The sequence below is a fragment of the Formica exsecta genome, unplaced genomic scaffold (assembly GCF_003651465.1).
Source record: "Formica exsecta isolate Colony F162 unplaced genomic scaffold, ASM365146v1 scaffold20, whole genome shotgun sequence".
NCBI classification, from domain to species: domain Eukaryota; kingdom Metazoa; phylum Arthropoda; class Insecta; order Hymenoptera; family Formicidae; genus Formica; species Formica exsecta.
The window spans coordinates 602,584-629,635 of NW_021849298.1; the positions used below are offsets into that span (position 1 = coordinate 602,584).

General features: G+C 35.5%; 2 protein-coding genes across 5 annotated transcripts; both read right to left on the reverse strand.

Moving 5' to 3' along the window:
• Positions 1–300: 300 nt before the first annotated feature.
• LOC115234586 (pleckstrin homology-like domain family B member 1) lies at positions 301–25,581 on the reverse strand. 4 transcript variants are annotated; one of them, XM_029805767.1, is made up of 13 exons: positions 25,210–25,581; positions 17,846–17,986; positions 14,659–14,832; positions 13,235–14,435; positions 12,101–13,025; positions 10,920–11,293; positions 10,315–10,465; positions 9,875–10,100; positions 9,600–9,765; positions 6,585–6,714; positions 2,968–3,150; positions 2,443–2,700; positions 301–2,368 (listed from the first exon to the last, which is right to left on the reverse strand). In XM_029805767.1, exons 2-13 carry the CDS (start codon positions 17,982–17,984, stop codon positions 2,180–2,182), a joined length of 4,116 nt encoding a protein of 1,371 aa, XP_029661627.1. In that variant the 5' UTR covers positions 17,985–17,986; positions 25,210–25,581; the 3' UTR covers positions 301–2,179. The 4 variants fall into 4 exon arrangements, with proteins under 4 accessions (XP_029661627.1, XP_029661626.1, XP_029661625.1 ...); XM_029805766.1 differs by having other exon boundaries at positions 25,201–25,581; XM_029805765.1 differs by lacking the exon at positions 25,210–25,581 and adding an exon at positions 20,472–20,762.
• Positions 25,582–25,719: 138 nt separating this feature from the next.
• Positions 25,720–26,690, reverse strand: LOC115234589 (zinc finger matrin-type protein 5). The gene is made up of 3 exons (XM_029805772.1): positions 26,354–26,690; positions 26,095–26,232; positions 25,720–26,008 (listed from the first exon to the last, which is right to left on the reverse strand). The coding sequence occupies exons 1-3, from the start codon at positions 26,478–26,480 to the stop codon at positions 25,773–25,775; spliced, it is 501 nt and encodes a 166-aa protein (XP_029661632.1). The 5' UTR covers positions 26,481–26,690; the 3' UTR covers positions 25,720–25,772.
• Positions 26,691–27,052: the final 362 nt, after the last annotated feature.

Consider the following 27,052-nt stretch of genomic DNA (forward strand, 5'->3'; position numbering starts at 1 on the left):
TTCATCATATTTTTTCTCTCCTTTTCTATATAATTTTCAGCAGCAAAATATTATAGGACCTCTACTCGATCTATATCTATATATTATGTCTGTGATAAGTTTACTTATTTGTGTCTAGTGACCGTTACTAATGATTTTCAGGCTCCGTATCGCGCGTATTGATAAATCGAATAAAAATTAATGAAAATAAGATATATGGGGATATGGGACTGACTCTTTCTGTTCTAAATTATATTTTTTTGAATTAAAAATTTACGTTAGATCGAACAGGATGCAAGGAAAAAAGATTGAAAAATTTCTATATCAATTTAAATCTATATTTCATATCATCTTAGATTTAAAAAGTACAGCAGATTTTATTAAAATCCTCGAGTTATATAACATTGTACTATATCGGATTGTTAATTGTTGCACATGTTTTTTACATAATCTTTTAAACATAGGTTTTATATGATATAAATGATAAAAAGCATTCTGACATGTGGTATTTTTAAAATATGTGCAAGTCAAACTGCATATTTATTTAAATATGTGCAATGTTATTAAAATATAATTGTAAAATGAGATATTGATTTTTTTATAATACTTATTACATAAAATAAGTTGCAGCTTATATTATAAGACACACATGGACTTTATAAAATTGTAAAAAGTCTTATTCCATTTAATCCTTGGCATATATGTATGGCATGATATTAAAGTATGAATTTCATGCATCATAATAATGATACAATTACATGTGTATAATATATTTACAAATATTGGCTTGTTTCCTCCAGTTCTTGAACGCATACAGATTTTTGCAAAGTATTTTTTTTTATTACAATTTGCTTAGTTCTGTTTTTCACAAATTTTTTGTATTTATATGCTGGAAGACTAGATTAGAAATATCTATAAAATTTAACAAACTCTAATAACACTTATCTACTTAGGTTGGTAAAAGTCCGTTTATATAATTAATCTGTTGTTAATGAATAATACTTGCGCTTGATGTACTATTAATGCCCACTACTTCAAATAGCTCAAATATAGTTCAGTGTTTGAAGTGACATTAAAAGGGAGCCGAAAATAAAATTTACAAAAGATATAAAACATTTTCACTCAATAAAGATTTAAATTTCGAAGCCTCTCTGTTGGCGTCTTTTATTATTCTCCAATTATTTTATCAAAAATAATTATTTTATCAAAAATATATACGCTTTATACAATTTTATTTTTATTATTTATAAAATTTGTGCATTTTTAAGTCAAGATACAAAAATAAATAATTTAATATATATAATTTTGAAGAAACATTATTCGTATAAATGTACCAAAAGTTATTTTAATTTTTACACGCTTCAAATACTGAGACAATTGAAATGATTTCTCAAATCTCTTATATTTATACCGAGATCCATCGCTCTTCTGCAAAGTACAGATGATAAAAACCTCATTCTGTAAAAATAATCTTATTTTGAATCTTGATTTTTAAATCAAGATTAACAGAATGAATTATTGTCAATTGCTTTCTTGCAGATTCTTTCACTTTTGTAGATAAGCGCGTATGGTATTCTCGAAAAAATAATTTAGGTCTAAGATATCGACCAAAAATACCAGCCAAACTACAAGAAATAGTTTTAATTTATCATTGCATGAAAAAAAAATGTGTAAAGTTCAATAATTTTGTTTGAACTTTTATATTCATAATATTCAATAAAAGTATCTCTTAACGTACTTCGATTATATAAATAGCTTATGCATTCAAATGCATTTAGATGCTTCATTGATTTGTAAGAGCGCTCAATTCTCACACCGCTTGTTCTTATTTTCCCAAATCAACGTGTTCGTTTCATTGATATTTTGAGTGGAAATGCATTTTAATATCAGGAATATTGCCTAATATGGAGAAGTTCCTTATTATAGCGGAAAATTATTAAAACGTTTCCAAGATATATTAAATAAAATATAATCGTACGTTTTATTCATATCTCGTATTTCAAGATGTAATTATTTATTGTTTTTAGTTGAAAACTATTTTCATTTTAGGCATAATTCCTTATGAAATAACCTTATAAAATAATTAAAGACCAGAAATCGCTATATTTTCATTTGTTATCGAGTCAGAGAATTCTCTCTCTCTCTCTCATCTCTATATCATGAATCCACGTGTTTTGCTTCTCATAAATATTTCTTTTTATCAAACGCCGTGATCAAATTCGTGATATCCTTCTGCTCCGGTAAACACAACGTCGACCCAAACACGCATAGCTTCTGGGCTAGGTGCCATAAGATGATAAAGTCTAGATGAAGTCTTGACGATGAAAGTAAGAGAAGGTTGCGGCGATCGAACGGTGTTCATATGGTCCACATAGACTTCCTCGATCGACTACAATATGTTAATGTTAATATTTCAGTATTAGATTTTTTTAGATAATATAGAGAAGCTTTCAGCACACTTACCTGGAAGTAAATTACGCCGCGAGCTTTTCTAGACGCGTTGTCACTGTAGTAAGACAGCATTTTTCGCTTGCGATCGAACACAAACCATCGCTTGTTCCAATGATGAAACTTTTTACTCATTTTTGATAAATAGCCACTGCAGCTTGTCGTATCGACCGTAACATCATAAATCAGAGGTAACTGATGTCCGGCAGTCTCTATGTGATGCCTTAGATCTAGAGATTCCGACTTGATGGGAAGATATCTTGTAAGTGGCCTCTGTAAAATTCGTCATTCATTGAATTTCGATTTATCAATAATGTAATAAACCGAGCAATTTATTGTGTTTACAAAATATAATATAAAATAGAATATATATCATATATAATATAAAACAGAATCTGTAATATTTAAAAAATTATTATAAGTCGAGTATAATTTCTTTAAATAAAGGATTTTTTGATGCTCTCAATTATCTTTTTTAGCAGTTGTTGATTGTTGTCTATACTGTTTTTTGTACATAATCAAAATATGTTAGGGAGTTACCTGAAGTTTTGCCTTTTCGCGATGTTTGACAGGCTGCAGTGGGCTAAGGGTGTCCATCTCGCTAGATGTCTGAGAAAGGGGGCGACTTCCGTTTCCGTCGATGATGCCTCCGCCGCCGCTACCACCTCCGCTATTATCGCTAAGCCTCTCACCTTCCATCGATGTTCTCCTGTCGTCTCTCATCTGAAAATAATCCGCAAACTTTCGTTATTTCGTTTCATAACAACTCTCACTATACTTTTACTATGCGCGTTCAGTCGCTAATATTATATAAAAAGTAAGAAAAAATAAAATTTATTTAAATTTTGTTTTAATAATGTCAGAAATATTTAATCTTTCAAAATCAATATCTTGTATTAGGTTTTTCTGCATACATGTTTACAAACTTCGCGTTTTCGTCTGATGTAACGTTTTTTCGTTCTGCCTTTCACATAATTTATCCACATAAGTGACATCGTATTACAATTCAAAAAGTTCGTCCGTATGATTTTACAGAAAACGATGGCAAATATGCCAAGACGCGTCTCGTCGCGTTTCGTTTACACAGATCCGAACAGATGACGGGAGAAGACTGATGCTGGTGGCTGAGTGGTCCAGCGGTATAATTCCCACCGTAAAATGTGACTCCGCACTCCCACCCACTTATTCGACGAATGCCGTGAGCACTAAAATCGCCCGCGCAACAAATTTCGATTATTCATTCATAAAATATCATGCCATGTGATATATGTCGAGTGACACAGATTGCTAAAATATACAAGACGATATTACTCTCTTTATATATAATATTCTTTATATATAATTATAGATACAGAGAAAGAGAATTGAATATGATGAATAGATGAATAATGACACTAATAAATTACGATTAAATATTTGATGGAAATCAATGAAGATAGATTGGATTAAGTTATTGTTATTAGCAAAATTATTATTACATTTTAAATAAATACATCAATATCATAATATAACGATATATATATATATATCATCAAGAATTCCTTCAAATAATTGCTCTCTTAGAGTAGTTGAATGGTCCAAGCGAGATGAGCAATTCCGTCAGCTCGGCAAACGCAGGATGACTCATCACAAATACTAATTTACAGCCGACATTTCGCCTCAGCTTAACTCGATGCTAACAATAAGTAAAGTGGTAGGAATATAAGGAAAATATGTATATAAGGCGAGCATTTTTCTAAAGAAATATTTAGGCGTATTAAAAAATTAATTTATTTAGAAATTTTTGATGCAATAATAAGAAAAAATTGAAGTAGAGTATGTTTAATTAAATGTCTGAAAAATGGCACGAGAGATTTATCTTACATTTTATAAATATACAAGAAAGGGGTCAATTGCAAAAGAGGCTCATGAATCCAACGTCATCAATTCTGTCATTATAAATTATCACTGCAAGCTTAATCAAGATATTACAAAAGCTCATTTATCTAAGTATAAACTATTCTCTGAATTCTGTCCAACGCTCGGCATTTGTGCACCGCGGTCCAGATGCGTGCTGTACATCGGGAAAAACACGTGCGCAATGACGAAAACACTTGCTCCAGAATGCAAATGGATATACTTGCGAAATGTCAGTGTTGAAAAACATACGTCTCCACGACGCACAAATGCATGGCGGTCCAAGACTACGCGCAGACTTCCGGCGGTAACAAATATGTTTTCGGTGTACGTAAAAGTGTACTCTAAAATGATATCTTTCAATTGCCAAAACATTTTCACGAAAAAAATGAACGCCATAAAAAAAAAAACGTATATTTTGTCGCATTTAGAACAGTTGACATATACATAATAATATGATAAAATTATCTTCTGACAGAGAATTTCTTTCTTTGCCTTGTTTTTCTCTGAACGACTACAGTTATTTTTTAAGTATTTGAAATATTAACTACATATTTATTTCGAATATTTTGGTTGATTCACATTATTCATGAACTACATTAGTATTCGCGTTACGTTTCGAACAGAATTGTTCGAAACGTACGCGGCTATATAGCTACAAGACTAAAGTATTTTTTTGATATTAATAAATATTCGGGATAAATAGAAAAAATTAAGTAAATTTATGATACACTTTATTGCTAAAGAAGAATATATTTCAACGTTGTCAATCGTAAAATGAAAGAAACTGGAAGAAAAGAGAACGATAAAAAAAGAGACAAGTAGAGAAAAAGAGAGAAAAAAAAGTAATTACTTATTTATATTTTGCAGTACTCTTGTATACGTCTGTGTGTACAATCTCTTCTATATAAAAACATACCAGTAATTAAAAATTCCACACAAAAGAAAAGTTGTGAACGTCACGATTTCAGCAAATTATATACAGAAAAAATTTTTACGCCTGTTAGGAGGTCAAGTGCACGAGGTGTTCGCAATATATAAATCCACGACATAAATGCGTCTCGAAGCAAGAGAAATCATGCTTGCGTGAACACTGAAAAATTTTGCGACGCGAAGACTGTCGAGAGACATTTCTTTGAACAGGTGTGCGATAAAATCCACATGAGCAGAAATAGATTGGAAGATAGATTTTCGCGCTAACTCGAGAGACGTAACATTTTGCGATATATATATGCAAGTGACCATGTTTAGTAATATTTGACTGAATGATAAAATATTCTTTTAGATTAAAATATAGATTACAATATAGATTTTTGTAAATAAATTATATACCTTTAACATTTTATTAGATATTTAGATATTTTTGCAGAATATTTTCAAATTAACTGTATGAAAGAGAGAAAGAAACATTAATTTAAATGTATATCTATACATATATGTGAATTACGTGCTCAACTTTTAATAAATTAAGTCTTCAATGCGGAAAATGATAGTATTTCATATACATATGTAGTTGTTTATAGTAACAATAATTTTATTTGTACTTGAAGTCATAAAAATTTTTTTAAAATAACATTTTAAAAAAATAATTCACCCGACTTTAAGATAAACAGAATCGCTAATATATCTTGATTCGGAATTGTTTATAGTTGTTTATAATAATTTTCATTTCGTTCGTGTTTCAATTTTAAAGATATCTCAAAGCTGCTTGCGCAATGTTTTTTTAGAATTAAAATAAAATAATAATAATTCTTTCAGTTCGTTATTCTAAACAATTTTAAGGAATAATGCGGCCAATAAGAGTTTTTGAACGCATTGGTGCTATAAAATACTTACACTTTTCGTTTTCTTGTAGGAAATTGCATGCGCCCAAAAGTTTATATTGGCCTTGTCATCATTGCTCGGATTATTTAGAACTGTTCGAAAGTGATTTATCTTTTATTTGTAGTTATGTCGTTTTTCATCAACTGTAAATATACCATAATTTTTGAATATTTAAGCTATAAACAACTACAGGCGCTTCTGAATCGAGATTTATCTCAGCATTTTTTTTATTTTAAAATTATTTTTTTTAAATGTGTTTTTTTTGTAGCTTTGACTACAAAAAAAAAAAGATTATTATCACTATAAACAATAAAAAACAGAATTGTGTATCATTTCCTATATTGAAAACTTAATTTATTAAAAGTAAAGTTGTCAAAAATTCACATAAGTCTTAAATATATTTAAATTTAATTTAACGTAGAGTGTTATATACTCACGTTATCATTTTGAAGCAAAGTATAAGAATTATTAGACGGTCCTGGACTGGGAGAAGTAAGCTCCGAAAGCTTGCTAGGAGACAATTTTTCACTGTTTGCGCCTTCCGCACCGTCACTACTTCCGCTACCACTGAAAGTGAATTCATGAATAATTAATTACAATTAGATCGTAGATGTGTATATTATATTATAGTCTGTTTTAATCGCAACAAAATTTTTAATTAAACTATTAAAAATAGATCCATTATAAAACTACATTTCGTCATTATCTCTTGCATTTTGCAATTTTGTAATTATGTAATACTGATTAATTCATGATCCAAAAATAATAATAATAAATTAATGTAAAAAGGTATGAATATATAAACATATAGGAAATTATGAATAATTCGATTATCGCGCAATATTATCGTAATAATATCGGAGATCTTTTGATATCGTCGAATCGTGTTGACATTTTATTTACGTTTCAAACTTCTCACTGACTGATTTAGCAAGTGCTATTATTAACTGAAGCGTGAACTCTGATTTCCGCGAATTTTATTCAGTGTCTTCGACACCTCATGTAAGAAATATCGTGCACTTTGAAAATCACATTCCTAGCTTCTGACCATCGCGAGACTGAAGAGAGGAGACGGAGACCTATAGTCGACTATAGCGCGAAAGGCAGGTATTATTAAAACCTAACAAGTACAAAGTGACTCGGTAGACCGGTTCGACGATACCACCGGCATAGCATTTAATTCTTCTACAATGTTAAATGCAGCGCGAACGATACCCGAACATTCCGATCTCGTTGCTATGCCAACCTCGGCCTTGGTTGGCTAGGAACATTCTCTTGTTCCCGATAAATGACCTTTCTGATTTTAATAGTCTTTGCACTTGGAATACTTATCAAGCTTCTCATTCAGTAGCGGTTCTAGAGCTATCACAGCTTCACGTGGCATACACATTGAATGTTACTTTCGAAGTATTATAGTTTAGTTTTAGATTAGGTCTCTCTACAAGAGATCACTTTATGCCGTGTGTCGTAGATTAATTTTAAACAATCCAATACGTCGTAGGTAAATTAATCTTTTAAAACATTTTACAGTGACTATGCTGTAATACTACGTTACATTATTAGAGGTAAATCGTTTATCGCGATTTGGTGTAAATAAGTTGGTCATACAAGGATTTAGTATGTGCGAAATACGGCTAAAAAGGTGATATAATAAAAAATATTATTTACTAAATATATGTAGTCGATTAAAAGATTTTAATAAATTAAAAACCGATAACGTAAAAATACGAACGGGAAAGTTCTTAACATATTATTATTATAATTATCTTTTTCATTTTTTATATATTAATAAGTGGTTCATATATAATGCTTAGATAATGATATATTTTTAAATGCAGTTATGTCTGCGCATCGCGCATGTAGATATATTGCAATGTATTACGAAGAGGTCGGAAGGTGAACGTTGTTCTACTTTTTGCAACGTGTCGCCTTGTTAGTCTTATCTCATCTTCATTCTAAATGCACGTGAAACACACATACATATATGTATGTATAATATTTTATTACCGTAATAATAAATGTGATGTTTTGTTTTGTTTTACTTTAGTTGTTTTTATTTAATAATTTTCTTTTTATTAGCTTATATTATATAATTTACGCTTTTAATAATTTATTTTCTGCAAAGAAAATATATATATTAAAGAGAATTAATTAACTAAATCTAGGTCCTTCAAATTAAAATTTTTTAATTAACTGACATTCAAAAGAATCGATTTTGAATTGTCTCGTAAATTATTAACCGAATTATTGAAGATTTCTTTTAAAAATCCATGACTCACAAATAACGTTGACAAATATCGCGCGTGTGCGTCTCCAGAGGACGATAACAGTTGTCGCAAATCCAATCTTTAGCGCAGATGTAACAACGATTACTAGTGAGTAAGGTGATCAAATTGCACCCCGTAATTCTGGCCTCGTTCAGCACCATACCGCCTATTTCCTGGGGTCCATTTCGAAGCATCGTCGACGATAAATACCGAATACACATCTTAATCCTTCTCGTTGTCAGCAAGTCACTGTTCGTCCACGTTTATCGCGTCGCGACGTTTTGAACATTCTCGTATCATCCCTCGATTTTCCGTACACGACACGTTAACGCGAATAGAACCATGGAAAGACACAGCTACACGCTGATATCGTATCGCACGATAACGCCCCGCCTACCTTGCACCACTAGAGAACGAAGACTCGAGCCGAGTGCTGCTGATCAAACCGACGCGATATGCGGCCCTCGCACGCGATTAGTAATTGCTCTTAATAGTATCTTGGATATTGACAATAACATAATATAAATTAACTTTTCCAAGTCACAATTTTTTTAAAATGTATTTATATATATACATATATTTTTCTGCTTTATGATGAAAAAGATTCTTTGCTTTTCGGAAAAATAAAGGACGAAGGAAAATATATTTATTATTTTCGAATATCTTAGATACTCGCTTATTTATCTATCTTACGTCATGGATAGACAAATTTGGAATTTATATCGGGCACGCGTACACATAAGTAGAGTACACTCAAACTGTTATACGCTAATGTACACATCGAGGCACGTCGATGAGGAAGGTTTCGTAATAAGCCCCAATCAACGATGAAAAGGCCGTCATGATTAACTACGATAATGCGCGATAACCCAAGCACCTTGTATTCCACGTACTTCGTGTATGAATAATATACGTTTCTGTGCATTAATTTTTATATGATGTAATAAACTTACGTTTCTTTTTAGCGCAAAATCCCTTGCAAATACATGCAAATATAAAATGCATATTTATGATACATTTAATATCGTGAAAAATCATTAATAAACATTCTCTGAATTCTGCCGATATCATTATTTATCTATTCATGAAGGATTAACATAAAGATACATAAAAAAGGGATTATAATATAATAATATTTTAATCATTAATTATGAAATGAAAAAGAACAATATCTGTTTGACTTACCTTTCTGTTGGTCCAGTGGAATAACTGGAAGACTCTTCGCCAGATTCAACGCTGTTGAAAGACGCGCAATTCATTTTCCTTTCTTCCCATTGCGAGCGAACCTCATCCTGTACGCGCCTTTTTAATTCTTCGACTCTTCGTCTTTCCTCCGAGATTACTTGACTTCCTAGAAAGAATTTAAAAGAGAAGAAGAAATTAACATCGTCATTTTTGTTTCTTTTAGCTCGACACGTGTTACAAAATTTAATTGAAATCTTAAATTGAATTGTTTGTACCTTGCTTAGCTAAATGAAGCTGCCGATTTCTCTCAATTTCTTTCAGGGATTCGATTGTTTTTCTCCCCAAGCTGCCTTGATTGTTTACGATAGGAGAATCATTTGTCACTCTGGAAATTCTGTCGAAGTCTTCCCTGCTCGGGGACCGCTTCTCCTCAGAATATTCAGCAGTGTTTTGGGCCAGACAACCCAGTTCCTCGTTTATTTCTCGTACTCGATTTCGAGCCTATCGTAATCGCAATCATTAATCGATTCAGTAATTATCAATGAACGATATAATACATTAACCCACTAAAACATAACGTATAGTGATTAATCGTAGTTTAATAATTTTTACATTGCAAAAAAATAAGACAGCGTTTGTGGCTTATTGCTTATTGTTGAATTTATACTGGATTTTAGCAGGTTAATGTTTTTTATAGTTACATTGCTGTACTAACTTCTTCCAATCGCTTCAAATGCCCCAATTTTTGTCTCTCGAGACATCTAGCCTCTTTAGTCGCCGTATTTTTTATCTCGGATCGTTGCGATTCCAAGTGATTCAGTTGCGATTTTCTGCTTTCGATCTTGTTCGTAAGCTCACTTAAATATCTGTAAAAACGTACAATGAAATATCAATCTCGAGAAAACGTATAAAATATCAATCTCGAGAAAACGTATAAAATATCAATCTCGAGAAAACGTATAAAATATCAATCTCGAGAAAACGTATAAAATATCAATCTCGAGAAAACGTATAAAATATCAATCTCGAGAAAACGTATAAAATATCAATTTGAAGAAAATATATAAGAAATGTACATCTCAAGAAAATGTATGAAATATCGATTTTAAGAACATGTAAATCTATAATCGAAGAAAAATCTGTAAATATATGTCAAGAAAATTTATATAGAATGCACTTTGTAAGTGATTATGCAGATACAGATAGATATTCAATACAGATTTTTCTTCAAGTATACATTTTTACATTTTTCGATATTTCGTACGTTTTCTTGAAAAAAATGTAGATTTCGATTTATATATTTTCTCGATTTAAATGTACCTCTGCAACTCTTCTCTTGTGGCCAATTTGCTCGCCTCTTCCTCGAGATGATGAAACTCCAAGTCTTCGAAAGCTTTCCTTTCGCTCTCGAGGATGTCTTGCTGCGTTGCTAACTTGTCAGCAATATTCTGCTGCGTAATTTCATCCATGCAATTGATTAATTGTTCGTCCAGTCGAGCGCAAAATTGCTGCGCTTTTTGTACGCGTTGTTTCGCTTCAGCTTGCAAATTCGAATGAGTCGCGTTATCCTCTGCCATTTCTCTTTCCAATTCGTTTATTCGCATCTGCACCTTAATCTTCTCTCCCTCGTCCTGCGTGAGCTTCAAAGATTCCGATTCATATTCCGCGGATAAAAGCGCCTTCTCCAATTCGAGCTGTCAAACAAGTAACATATTGATTTTTAATATCTTCCGAGCAATTCTTCAGTGAAATTTTTATAAGATCGAATTTATCGGAAAAATAAAACAAGTTGACAAGATAATTGCTTTTAAAATGCAATTATCGTTTATAGATTCTGTGCAATGATTACATAATGTACGGCGATAATGATGGTACAATTAGCGATAAAAATAAATTTTTACAATGTTTTAATTTATTTTCTATTTAAAATCTATTATTTCTATAATATATTTTTTTAAATATAATAGATTTTTTCCACATTAAATTTTCTATTTGATCTTTTACATGTATTCCATTTTCTATGAGAGAGAAAATGTGAAGACTAGGAAACTTTTCTAGTTACTCTCTCTCTCTATCCGCAATGTCATCATTATTGCCGTACTTTGTATACGAACATCGCGCACTGAATATTTGCAAAGACTGATTAGAAACCGCAAGAAAACACGATATAAAAAAATTCTACAGGAAAGCGTGAGAGAGAGCATGTCTAAATATTAACTCGGGACATTTAAAGCTAGATAACGGAGATCCGGATTTAGAATTTTTGTCATCAAGTATTGTATTATTAATCAGAAATATATTTTATTATCTAACAGGACAGATACTTACAATTGAACGTCTTAGCATTCCATGCCCAGAAAGAGATAAAGAGAACAAATAAACAACTTATTTAATATAAAATGTACGATGTATATGTGAGATGACAGTGATTCACAGTAATTGTGAATTTATCCGTTAAATATTGTTTAGAAAGATCAAAATATTGTTGATAATAAAATTACCTCTCTACTAATTTCTTCCTCTTGAATCTCAATTTCGGCGACGCTCCTTTTCAAAACATCCATGTTGCCAAGTATGTGCAGCTTCTCGTTTTGCAAGAATTCGATGTATTTCTTCCTGTCTTCTTCTTCCAGCTGCTTTCTCTCTTTGTCAGCTTTCACCTCGTTAGATTTTGCGTTGTCCTTTTCGGAATTGTTTCGCTTAGGAGTCATGCAGATTTCTTTGGGTTTGGAAAGCATAGATAGCTGCTCGATCGCCTCGAGGAGATCGTCGTTCGATATCGCCAACTTGTTCTCTATCATTTCGCACGAGTTTGATAATGGGCCGTTTTTCTTTGGCATGGAATGATTCTGATTGTTATTTCGCGTCATCGGAGATATCACGATGTTTTCGTAAAGATTCGCATTTCCATTTTGCGTCGCTTGCGATTCGATTTTTTTTCCATTCAGTCGAATCGTTCCATACATGGACGGTGAAGCTTTGGTATCGTCATCAGCCTTTATGTAATTATCGGTTTCATTGGTGCAACTATTTCTATTAGTGCCGATAATAACGTTTTCGTAATTGCTGCCACGGGAAACCGAGCCTGAGTAATTATAGTTGCCATTTGTATTGTGAACATTAGAGTACTTTGCCGTTTGATTACTGTTCGATGTAGTTGCATGTGGAGATCCTACGGGAACGTCATACGAATAATTTTCAATTTGAGCAGAGTGATCTTTACGATTGACAGGCGAATTGCCATTTTGGAAAATAACTTTCGAATTTTGCACGGATACGTTTTCATACGACGAAGTACCCAAACTGGTTTGCTTGCCGGTATCGAAGGAGAAATGCGGCTGGTTTTTTGACGGACTCTTCGGACTGTCGAAAGGTGAGGTGTAGCCGAGTCTCTTGTCACGCGGGAGAGATCCATTTGTTATGATCCTGCAAAGTATTTTTATTATACATTTTTATATCTTCCTGATAAAAAGTAAAACATTTGATAAATATCTGAAAGTTTAATTTTACAAAATAATTTTTTATAAATTCTTCAAATCGTTTATTTTGCAAAACATGAAAATTATTGGAAAAATTTAAGAAAATTAATTGAAGCAAAAAGAATTAAATTGAAATGTACAAAATATGATAATTACCGATTAGCCTGCCTCGGTTTTTCGATAGTGCTCTGTCTTTCATACTCGGCACACATCGCTAAGATTTCCTCGAGTCTCATTTTCTCTTGCCTCTCGACCTCTTGCTCCCTTAACCTCTCTTCCTGCGCTTGTTTCCGCTTCGTCTCCGCCTCCCTACGTTTATTCTCCGCGTCGGCTTGCCTTTCCCGCAATTCCTCGAGGGAGCAACCGCTGCCGACACTGGGGGTAGGACTCTTGACCCTCGCGTAAACTCTCTTTTGCTCGCTATACCGCGGATTCCGATTGAATGCCGGGCTCGGTGGTTGAATTCGCTTAATGTTCGGATTCGAGCCGAAACCATGAGCGGTAGACGGCCTCCAAATCGCTGGATTAGAGTCTCCGTCGATATTGGCGTTGCAGATACTCGGATTCGATCCATATTTTTCCAATTGTAGAAACTCCGTGGTGGTCGTTTTCGTAACAATGAGACTCTGGCTCATGTTGAAATCCCCATCGGCGAGATGATCGAGTTCGTTCGAGTTCTGGCAAGTCATACTTCGGGACATCAAGTCACCGCTTCGGGCGGCGACGATTTTTGGCGTTGTCATCCCGAGAGACGGCGATCGTACGTTCTTGCTGTTGCTCTCGCGATAATATGGCTTGCACGTCTTCAGGTATGTTTCTGCCGAGTACATTCTGACTTGATTGTGATTCTGACACTGCAAGTTTGTTGTGTTCGATCGTGTCGGCGTTCCGAGTCGCGAATCCGATCGCTGACGAGTCTCGTCGTGATAACTGATCGAATTCTGCGGGGGTGAGTCGAGATTACCATTCACCGGAGATTTCGTCAAAGACACGAGACTCGATGATCTCGAGTGACCGAGGATTTGATCGGCCGGCACATTTGTCGTGAGTGAGCCGGCAGGAAAGACCTTCGGCGAGACGCAATTGCTTCTGTTTTGCTTCGATAGCATCTCGAATTTGGTCAGCTTACCCAGAAAGCCGATCTCGTCGTCGGAGCAAGAGTTCCTGGGAGATTTTCGCGGCGCGACTGGTGGCTTTCGTTCCAAGTGATGATTCTCTTGCGGCTGGTTGTCGGATAAGGCGAAACTTATCGGTGCCATTGAGATTCTCGAGTGAGGAAGGACGGATCGTAGATGCTTAGCCTCGGCTGGATGATTGAAGCGCATATAGTTCGATCGTCCTATCGATAGCATGCAGCCTGAAACATTTTATTATTATTGTTTTCTTTATCTCGATAATTATTTTATTTTATTTATTAAATAAATTTTGCAATAAATACGTAATAATGCCGCATCAATAAATATCAAGATATTTTTAGTTGAAATATTATTTTTGCAAGTACAAAAAACTTTCTTTGTATTTTAGAACGTCAGTTGCGTGCATCAGTTACGATTATTCGTATTTAGGTCAAGGTCTCTTACCTTGCGCGAGTCTCACTGGCGAATTTATCGGTACACCATCAACAAACGTGTTTCCGTTTATGGGATGAAGAGTGACCACGCCGTTATTGTTTTCGATCGCGCAATGTACGGGCTCGACGCCGGTGCCGGCCACCAAAATATCCGCATCTCGGTTTGATCCCAGCGTGATCTTACCTGTGAGAGAAATGAAAGAGAAAGAGGATAACTATATTTGTCAAAAGAAATCTAGAGATCGAAAAGAACCGAGCGATGCAAAAAGATTTTCTTCGCATCTTTTTATTTTAAATTCATTAATTGAAGTTATTCACCCTTCTGAGAAGCTGAGTTTGTATCATTCGAACGTAAGATGCAAGATAAAAATAAAAAAAAAAAAAAATAAAAAATGTTGCAAGGAAGCGTGACTAAATATCTCTTGCGCGTGTCTTACGGTTGAATGGAAACCAGGCGAGCGTGTATGCATTCCGATTGAAATTCTCGCGGGCTTAGTAACGCACTTTCCAACATAACATGCTGAGTTACGTTTATTTTGGCAGCTCGCTCTCGCGAGTGTATCGGTATATAAATATCGAATATAATTAAATTCTCGAGTTCATCCGCGGAATTGCCTCGCCGCGCTTTAATTCCGAAAGGCGCGTAGAGCCCGGCCAGTTTACAATATTAATTTGAGCCTTCTGGGAATGTCAACGACCCGGCAGCCACGAGGATGGCGGATGTATTCTCCGCCAGATATACGCAAGATTTTGGTATATAAGTATACGGAAGTAAGATTGAAGCGAAGATTATTACTCGAATTAAAATGCATTTTGAATTAACAAAATTAGAATTTTATTAATCGTTTCCACCTTTAAAATTCAATTCGCCATAACCGTTTAACTTTTAACGTTCTACGAAAATATGTACGTACAGAGCGAACGCGACTTTTCACAGCTCTGTAGAATCGGCTCTCGATAGATCTCGATAAATAACTCGCACTAGTTTCCGTAAAATAATTCTGGGCGTGCTCTCCGTTCTGCGCGACGCGGGTAAATCGTGGTGCATTCTACGAAGGACTGCAGTTATATTTAGTTTTAGCGCGGTCGTGCACTCTCTCTTGCATTTTCGGTCTTTTTGGAAATGCGTTGGCCACGACGCGCGTTGTGTTGAAATATATAAATGTCCGACACAGTCTCTAGATTTAAGCTACGGCTGAACTAATTTTTTCTCCGCCAAACATGTTCGGGAGATGAATCAGATCATGTTCAGTATTCGCAGGAAAATGCGATATGATGAATTCATGCGTCGCGCAATACATCTATTTGCAGATTATTCGTTCGAATGGCCACTATATCCACATTACATTAATCAGTTATATTGGATCGATGCAAAATGTATTTTTAATAATTTTTTACTGTAGGAAACAGTTTGAATTGACGCGAGAACCGAGAGCTACGAAGGCGAGGTATCGAAGAACGAATTCCGTCGCGTAAACGCGTATTGTCTTGTATTGGAGAAAGTTTCTCGTGATTTCAAAATGAAATGCGACCGTAAATTCCAAGTAGACGCGGTGTTCCGGCGTATACACAGGCAAGCAGACAGACGGGCGGGACAGGTGCTTGGGGGAAAAGTACGTATACTCTTATCTCGCGCGCGAAGAGAATATTCTGAAGAATTAATAGGTCGCTTTCCGCCGTTAATTAAATCTCCTGGCAATTAAGTTTGAAATTAAATTTCTGTTGTGACCCACTTTAAATTTATCGGAAAACACACTTTCTTTATTTTAATTTATTATTCTATCCGTTTATAAAAACCGAGTAAATTCTAATCCTATTGAACGGATATTACGGATTTGTAAGAAAGCTTATTTTTCATGGAATTGCGTTACTCGGTCGCAAACGGAAGATAACTTTCTGTCGATCAATTCCATCCTACGCGTATATCTATCTTCGTGTAAGCATTATGCAGGTATATGCGTCCGCCCAGACAGATTTATTTGCGTCACATGTATACTCGTTTACACTATTCTTTCATGAGTTCGCCTATTCCGATCTCGTCAAAATTCATTCGTTTACTTTTCCCATTTTAAAAAACTCGATCTTGAAGACTTTCTCGAATAATCCGAAAGTTACGAAAGTGGAACAGAAGTAGGAAGCTTGACTCACGCAATAATTTTATTACGCTCGGTTGCATGACGCATCAACTGGTATATTTAAGGGATTCTAGAATCCATAAACCAAATTCTCGTATACCAGCTATATCCTAAAATCGTTTTTCCTTTCAAGTTTCACAGATTGACAGTAACTTATTGTTAGTTATAATGTTGGCTAACATTTGTTTAATCTGTTCGTCGTTTCACGATTCACGATATTGTTTCAGGGCTACCAGCGCTTATTCTTACAGAACGGAAATATAGGGCCTGTGGGGATCTTAAAACGGCCCTGCCGACTGGGAAAAAAACGGTCTTTACACCACTTATATATCCCGTACGTTTATATATACCGCGCATACGTGCATGCAAGTTTCTTCGTATGTATATATGGCGTATATATAAAAGCCAAAGCGGAGATCTCGAAGGGCTATGCAGTCGCGGATATTACGATCTTGATATTTCCTATCGTCGGTCTTTCAATCTAACCGAATACAATGCTTGTTGTCTCGCTCTCTCTTTCTCTCTTTGTAATACGTTTAAATCTGTATGATGAAATAAAGATTTTATCATCGATTCTTTCCGGCATATTTGGTATCATAGAGATAGGACAGTATCGTTTATTTTTTTTCTTTTTCGAGCCATTCCGTTTACTGTTAAAAATAGTAATTAAATACTATCGGTGAGACTTGGCGCCGGAAAGCTTTATCAGTTTGGACAACGCTGTTCAAAGCCGTGGATTAAAACACCCGATGAATCACTGACAGTTACGTGGCGACGAGCTTATCTATTACTACCGATCCGACTCAATTTCACGCGAATGATAAGAAAAAGCGCGAATAGAGTAAATTAACTGGATCAATCTTTATGTACGCTCTCTGTCTTTCGCTCTCCGATACAAGTGCATGCCTTCGGAATTTAGTACGATTAGATAAATAAACCAAACAAGCTGTTAATAATTAATAATTCTTTAAATTAATAATTCTTAAATTCTTCGAGAGAGAAGCGTTTGTCGCTAGAGACGGGAGAGGGTGAAATAAAGCGTCACATCGCTTTGTATCTAACCTTCGGGTAGAGGATGCAAAGTCACGGCCGTCGACAATCGTCCGCTTCCCATGGAGACGAGATGCGGTGCTTCCGTTTGCACGCGCAACGCCCGACCCGCCTCGTGCACCTCGAGACCGGCGGTCGCTATGCTCGCCATGCCTGTAAAACGAAAGCATTCGTAATAAATGCGTGGTAAAATAGCAGGTGAATTAGCGGAGAGATCGGCGCGCAGACGGGAAACGTAACGTAACGATCCAATTCCATCAATTCCCGGGAACGATCCGCGAATACCATTTCTCATTTTATAGTCGCGTAATGAATTGAGTTTAATGGCAAAATATTAATGATACACAGCGGTGCAATATTAGCAAAAAAAAAAAAAAAATTATTTTTAATAAGCTTTATATATCGCGAATTCTCACGAGAATTAGGAAAACTGTGCAGGAATTGTAATAGTTAATAGCTGTGAGAATTTGTATCATCACCGAGAAGCACCATTAAAGTTATGCTACTCGATGTCGGACATATACCACCAAGAGGGAAGAGGGAAAGTTTATCGAGCCTTATTATTAGCTAGAACGAACGACCTCGTCGAAGATTATGGCTATCGTTTCACGAGAGATCGATCCAGATGAGTTCTACGAGCGAAGCTTCACATTGGCGGATAAGAATGGAGAGGATTGCCCAAAAGGAAAAAGCAGGAACGAAAAACCGGTCTTTCCGAGACGAGCAAAGATTTTTCTATCTTTTTTCTTGCTCCTCCCCACATCATAAAGTTAGTCTACGCCAGGGGTTCTTAACCCTTTTGCGACCTACTGCATCTCGTGAAGAGATTTATGATATATATAATTCCGCGCTTATAAAATAATGTTATCGGGGTTATTGTTGTTTATTCTATTTTTATTAATTTAATTCTCGTATTTAACGAATGCTTGCAATTAATTAATGATTATATTTAAAAAGATTCTTATACTTAATAAATCCGGAAATAAAAGAAATTGTAGAAAGTTTCAGTCAAGCTGAAAACTATGGTTGCAGTTGACGCCATGCCTGCATGCCGTTTATAGGGTTGTTCATCTCATGTGAATGATCTTAACGAGTTGAAACAACTTTAATTAAGCGCGTTATGCTAGGCCGTCTCGTTGAACTTTGCTAACGCGTCTGGCCACGAGGAAGTAATGTATTTCACTTGCAATTTCTATACCGACTGGCCCATTGCAGAGAAAACGCGTGGAAATGTTCAGAGAAATATAAAAAGAACAGAATATAAATATAAAAAGAGCATAAAACTCACCATCACGTAATCTCACGTTTAGAAACAGAAAGACACCTGGAATCAGCTTAAGATTTTACAAATCTTATATTTCTTTGAATCTCATAATAACTATGGATAAAAATGTTATTGATGTTTAATAATAATTATAGGGTAATTAAAAAAAAAACGGAAACATCTTTAAATCTAAGATAGCAAAAGGAAAATTTCTCTTTTAAATTTGCTAAAGTATATATTACTTTTACCGATTCTATTTTATTGTTATCTGCAGTATCATATGAAGAACCTACTTTCATATATGAAATTTTAGTGGTTTATCTCTGCGGTGAGACGGCTAAATGCTTGTGGCGCTATTCGTGTAATACATTCACAACCTGCTTAAATTACACCTCATCGGATTTCATATCGGCCAGTAATTTAAAGCCGACGATTAAGACGTTGGTTTTCGTTGAATTTCTTAAGTGAAGCTGAGATCTTCGTGAGGAAGCAGAAATCTTATCGTTATCTCCAGCTCTGCGTACGTTGAATGTCGCGATATCTCCTCGCTTTTCGAATGTTAGCGGAATCTGAATAGGTCATCGTTGCAAATCTGGTAGGTCATCGACTTATTACAGTTTAATCGCATCGCACGAGTTCGGACGCGGGAACGAACCTTCTCGTTGGTGAACGTGGTTGGATCGATACTCGTGCTGTCTCTTATACTCGCCGGAATACCAGACTGAGGCATTTGATAAGATATCCGATAATAAACAGCGCGCACACACGCGCACACATACACACACACGCGCGCATGTGTCGCAATATGATGGAGTGCGTCAAATCGATAAAATTCAAGACATGCTTCGTAATATGCTATAATCTCGAAGCGCTAACATTCGCTAAAGGAATGCTATAAAGAGAAAGGATTGTCACTTTATTTCTCAAGTCAAATTTTGAAATATACGCGTCACAAATTTTCTTCGTGACATTTCATTAAAATCAGTCAAGACACCGAAAGCGCAGGTGCATCGTCGGTCTCTCGCGTGACTCTATTTGAACAGTAGACACCTGCCTGTGTGCAGATGAATCCATTGGGGTTTATTGATGAATTAACAAAAATGTATAAAAATATTAAATATTCTAAATTAAAAACTCATCTATACTTAATTATATTATATCCTTTAAATATATTTGATTACATTTATCAAAGATAAATATTTTATGCATATAAGGTTAAGAGAAGGAGGGAGATAATTATTGAAAGAGAGAAAGAACTGCGTACTGTAAATTATCAAGAATTTCGTATAATTTTACGAAGATAAGTTAAGTAAATCGAAAATAAATGAGAGCAAATTCTTTGCGAGTTTGCAGCTATATATGGTTACAACGTACGTATATTATCGTGCAAATACAGTTGGTATCGACGGCCTTGGACGCATCGTTTCGCTCGTTTCTTGATAATAGTCTTTTTCCGTCGCGTCGGTCTGGAAAGACGAACTTCGAAAATATTTTTTCATGTCGCACACGCACTTGATACAAACACGTAACGCAAGATCTCGCGCACCTAAAAAGATACGAAGGAAGCAAGAGGCGGTAGGCAAATGGCGTACGTAAATGTTTGCCAGCACGCGAGACGATAGCGTACAATGATAGCATAATTTAAATGAAAACACATATAGTCACGCCTCTTTGTGCAAATTGCAGTTTAGCACGCCTATCTAATATTAGATTAGATTAGCCGTTATAGCCTCTTGTAAAGGAAATGCAAAGATGCTCGTACTCGCGACAAGCGCATTAAGGAATGACGTGTGTCAATTAATCGGACCGCTGTCATCATCGACATACTCTCTTTTGGTGAAGCTTTTCTCAATGGGTCAACGGTTCGTTCTCCATTAGCGGCAGTTAACGCGGCAGTATAAACGTTTACCGATGACGTCAGTTGTGTTATACGCGGAATGATTTACAATGATGCCCCGCTATTCGCGTCGCCTACGGAGATATGAGTTTTATCTTCAACATTCGCGCGAGATGTACACGGTGGGCCAAGTTGATACTCGATTGAGAGATATTCCTTTCATTCTGATTATTATAAAATCGAACAATTTTAAGCAGATTGACATAATGGTGTCGAACAAACAAATCAAAAATGTATCAGTCATTGTTATGAATTTATTTCCGATAAACTGTGGAGTCGACGTTTCTTTTTTCTCCTCTCTCGTAACGAAAACAATTTCATCTCTACAAAGTTACTTTAGACGCGACTCAATTACTGACAGATCTCCGTCTTACGAAATCCCGAATTAAAGGAACAGTGCGAAGAGACTAGACGGCTCTCCTTTCTCGCTTTGAGCTTCGACGGATGCGGGTTTATTTACAGAAACCGTTTTAGCAGGAAGAAGCACGTTCGTGTCAGGTACCGACCGTAAGCACTCTGCGTCCGGTCCTGTCCGCGCTCCGTTCCGTTCTGCCGCATATAGAACATCCGTTGCAGTAACTCGCATACGTGCAAGCTTCGTGCACGAAGCTTCTCACATGCGATTCGGTCTCATATGATATAAAGGATTTTTAATTTTGAATTGAGTAATTTATTGCGGCAGGCAGGGTCCCCTCTGAAGGAATTATTCTCAGAAAAGATCGAAAGAAAATATCATCGGAATATGTTCGCTGTATTTTTTTTACGATGAATGACTGCATATATTGAAAGATGTAATTAGTTTTCCCTGTAAACAGCTGTCATCCCATATAAGAATCGAACTAAGAAGTTTATCATTGACGATGACAGCTTACCCGTTAAATGCCGTTACATCGATATAGAAGCACGTGGGTAATTGTCTGAATTTAAGGCAATTGTGAGAGTGTAAAGTGATGTAGAATCTGACGCATCCAGTAATAACGATTCAACAGCGATTAACGATTTAAAAGGAAAGCGATCTAGGTCGGGCGAGAGACGAGGCGCGATAGACGACTCGGAAATGCCATAACCCGAAATCGAAATCGAGAGACAATATCATAATCTATTGGGTGACAATCGTTTGTGCGAACGTTTCACGAATCATCAGTTTCGCTCGTATCTGGCGACGACATCTGCCTGGCAACCGCATCTTCCTTTTCTTATGTCTGCTTCTTCATTTTTTACCGCTCCTCTTGTACGCGGACCCTTTGGATAGCTTTCCCATGGACTGCATTAACGCCGATGTACTGCTTATAGACATACGAGATGTTTATCGAATATAGCGGAATTACGGAAGGCGTAGTACACGATTATTATTATAATTATTTATTTGTTTTGGACGTGTTTTTGTGATTGATAGCGTAATTAGCTCTTGATTATATAATAGATAAATTGTAGATTGTAGATTTTTTTTCTTTGTTTCTTTTTTTCTCTCTCTCTAAAAATTGAATCTGCTCAAATACGAAGAGCGCGCGTAGGCTCTTTTTTCACTTTCCAACACCTAAACAGATTCCCACTCATTTTCCATTGAAATTACGTGGGTAGAATCCGGTCTGCGTTTGCACGCGCTTTATAATCGGCATCAATATCGATTAACGTCGCGCCTCTTGAATATTTAAATACGCACATTAAATCGGTTATTAGAATATTAGATAAAACAAGAGCAGAAAAGAGAGAGAGAGAGAGAGAGAGAGGAAGTTATCGCCTCGTCACGATCCCCGAGGCTTATTATGCCATCAGCGGTCAAAGCGAAAGTCGTGCAGGAACGTAAATCGTAACGAGCATAATGCATTAAATCATATGTTCAAGAGGTCTTTATTTCTCAAGGTCGATATCTGCCGACGTTATGTCTTTTGAAAAACAGCATGTTCAACGACGTGTAACAGGTTTTTCGAGCCAGGTATTTGCAACGGTCGCTACGTCGATTACATTATCGATCCATGTCCATCTGTTTGCATTTCTTTGTTGCGCGTTCTCGCGTTACTTCGTTGCATTTTCATGTGGCGAAAATTAGAGCATGCCTTACATCGTTGCGATGAGAAACGGCGACGAAGGGCGAAGGAATCGGCGTGACGTAATGGCCCGCATAAAGGCAATAGAAATAAATGACATTAAATTGTTGGGTGACTCGTTTTTAGCGGGTTCTATTGGCAGCATTGGAGAATTGGAGACGAGCATTAGAGAATGAAGACGAGATCAAGACGAAGCTTGCGTATTTATATAGAATCGCATGATGGCTGCTCTTTAAAGTTAGAAATATAAGCAATTATATATAACACAGATTTTTTTTTAGTTTCTCTTACAGATAGCATATTTCTCGGGAAGTCATATATATAATGTATCCGACTATAATTTTTTAGGCAAGATAAAAAAAATTTTCAAAACTTTTGATCATAAGAATTTCCCGTAGGAAAATCTGCGAAAAAGAGAGATTTATTTCAGGACGCGATCATATGCTTCGCGACGCACAAAGACATTGTTCAACCTAAGGGATGTACGAACCGTAGGCTATAGGCAGCTGCTCCACAACGCACATTTCATAGGGTGAACTATACAGGGACAATGAACGAGACCGAATGGTCAAATCGATCCAGGGTTGCATTCAAGACCGTCAGTTTGTACACAGTACATTTTGCATCTAATGGTTATAGTAAAGCGAAATTATTATTTTATACAATAATGTTCTCCCTTAGAAAGAGAGAGAAAGAAATTTTCTTAATTTTTGAAATCAACGATTGATACATAAATATTAAAAAAAATCTTGTTTATATACATACATATAATCTTTTCTGATATTTTAATACCAGATGAATTTTTCATACTGTTTTAATCCTGTTCAGTTCATCCATTTTTTTTTAAAGAACTTTCAAGCGAATATCTACGAGATTAACTTAACAATCGAGATTCCCGATAATATTCCCTAGATTCCCTGTGTTCTCCATATCCCTCGTATCCTGCATATCGGCAAGGTCACGACCTCCACCGAGAATCGTGACTGGATTGTACAGAGCTGCTATGTACAGGTCGTTGCCATCATCACGCCGTCACGCCACACTAACTATCTCGCCAGTTTAATTTTCGTTTATTTCATGATTTCCAGATATAATCCAAAAGGAATGATACAATTGTTTGTCTTAACAAGTTCAGGATTACAAAATAATATATCAAATGTTTATTGTCAATCGTTCTCTATTTAACAAAAATCAAGTCTTGTTAATTTCGCGATGATAAAAAAATCTCATATCAATGAAATGGCTCTGGAATATTCTCTATATATGTATAGATAAGATATCCGATTTTTTTTAAATATTTTCTACGCTTGAATATGCGTTTTGCCGAGTATAGAATATAAGGCGGTATTCTATTTCATGCTATGTTTGGCTCAGCGTCCACCAGAATGCAAAGATTTGCAAGCGGAACGCGAATATCCTGCAGATTTTCTCCTGTAGATCATTTTAATTTTATAAATTGTAGAGCAAGAAGTATAATTTAAAAAAATAATACGTATTTACTCTAGTAAATTGAGTTCCTAATCTTCGAAATCAGTTTTCTAAATAAAGAGAGTGATATCCAGTGGGTGGGGAGGGCTGATGATAACTCGGTAAGTCCTTGGCCTATCCAACAATCAAATTTTTTATTCAGAACATGATGTCACGTGCATGGCAAATGGAACGTACATTGCAATGAGTTGACGGCATGTAGGAAACTTTCAGTTTCCGTATTGTGTAGAATATTCATCAGATGGAAGGAATTGTGAAAACTTACATTCTTTATATATCTTCATGACTAGTTTTCAAATTACAGCTGAATTAAATTAAAGTCGCGACGTTAAACGGTAAATAAATCTTTGCTATCTATTGTTTTGAAAACCTAATCAATATCTATTTAAATTTTAACACGAATTAATTCCATCATTATGCTCTTATCTAAAATCTCATTAAGAATAAAAATTGATTTTCTAAATTTGTTATAGAATATTATCTTGTAATGGAGAGGGGGGTTTCTTCTATACTTATTTATACTTAATTTACAGCTTATGTTAGACATATTTTTCCGATACGCGCGCGCGCTTAATAGTTCTTCCCCCCACTTTGATTTATGAATTCCTACGATCCTGATTGCTCGTATGCGCTCACATCACGGTGGAGAGGAATTTATCGAAGGGCTCACCGACGCTACCTGGAAGGGTCCAGACTCGAATTCCAATCTCGCTAAATCGGCGAAGGCTCCTCCAAGTGGCACTCCGATTTTTTTTTTTCAACGCGTCCACCAGGCGTTCATGAGTAATGCGTGGGACCGGCGTTCGCGAACACTCATATTTTTCCGCGCGGATGTGCACTCGCGAAAAATCAGTTCATTCGTCTTTATTCTCGCGGGAAAAGGAGTTTCTTTATTTCGAAAAATCGGCTGTCGTTCTTCGACAAGCGCTCTGCGCGTCGCACCACGTTGCGTCACGTGCCGACTTACGCTATACTGTCGTGGCAACGGGTGCTCCGATCCTATGTTCCATAGCAACATCACTGTGCGAAGGCAGATCCGCTCGGCGATTGGTGTAAACTATACTGGAAGGGAGAACGGAGAGAGGACTTTGTTCCGACGATATAGCGAGCACGGTTTAAATTTTGGCGGGGTATAACACGTACTATTATGTCTGAGACGTATAATTTTAAAGAATTAAACAGGATTGCGAATACGTGCTTATTTTATTTTTAAAAATATGTCTAGTGTACAGAGTGGGCTTTTTAACCCCATTTGCTAAAATTGCAGTCAATCAAATTTTCTAACGTAACGGGTTGCAAGGATGGCGGTAAATAAGGATAATTCGCTAATCTTGGTGGTATACTCCATACTGGATAATTAAGCTCCTCGGTACCGCTCAAATCCAGCACGTTTTCAAAATACCCTTTAATAATATCCTCTGAATTTGGCCAGCCGCCTTTAGGTTGAACTGTCAAACTTTTGAAATTTTTCATTGCAACTGAAAATAAAATTTTAATTATTGAAGATTAACGCAATTTGCATTTTATGCAAATTTAATGGTGAGATAATTGATAAAATGATTACCGAGCTGTTGAAGTTCCCATATCATATGTGGCGTGTAATGTGAATATCGACAACCCAAACCAAAAGCGCAATCTCCAACAGTCATATAACGTTTGCATGGAGTCTTTGCGTGTTCTTCTTTTAATATTGTTTCTGGATCTAAAAATACAACAGTAGTAGTTCATTATCAATTGCGAGAGATTACGTATAAGTGAGGTTATGTACGATATTTAACATATTTCATAAAAAAACATTATTTAAAAAAAAAAAAAAAACTTACCTTTAAATACGCTATAATGATTCGCTCGATTTTTTGCGTGCTGCAAACTGGACAGATGCTTTTTACGAGCTTCCACATCGTCCTTGAAAGATCTGTCGCAATAGTCGCAATAATATGTCTTGCCCATTGATTAATATGATTGGTGTATGCAATGAATATAGGAAAAAATATACAAATTATATTAATAATTATTGTATATACTATAAGATTATGTGTATACTATGAGAGATGAATGAACGCACTGAACACAAGTTTCAACTTTTATAAACCATTCCAAATGGAGCATGTGTAAACAAAGAGAGTGACAGGAAAGATATAACTGTAGAGTGACATCTGACTGTATGAATGTTAACTGAATACCAATCACAGTTTACCTTTAAATGCGCAGCAGATAACAAAGATTACACGCACGGATTCTTTTTTATTTCGAGAGAATATTTAATTATTTAATGTATCCTATCGATTCAATGTGAGGAGCTTACTTTGACAGAGTTATATTAAACAGTAATTCTTAGAAATGGATTACTTTTTATTGCTTTTATCAAAGAACTCGAGCAATATTTTTCAAATACATATTGACATATAATTTAATTATCTGTCCATATAACATGATATAGAAATATTAATTGTTACATTATTACTCAAATAAAAAAAAAAATTAATTATATATATTTCATTTTTGTTTACTATATTTTGCAA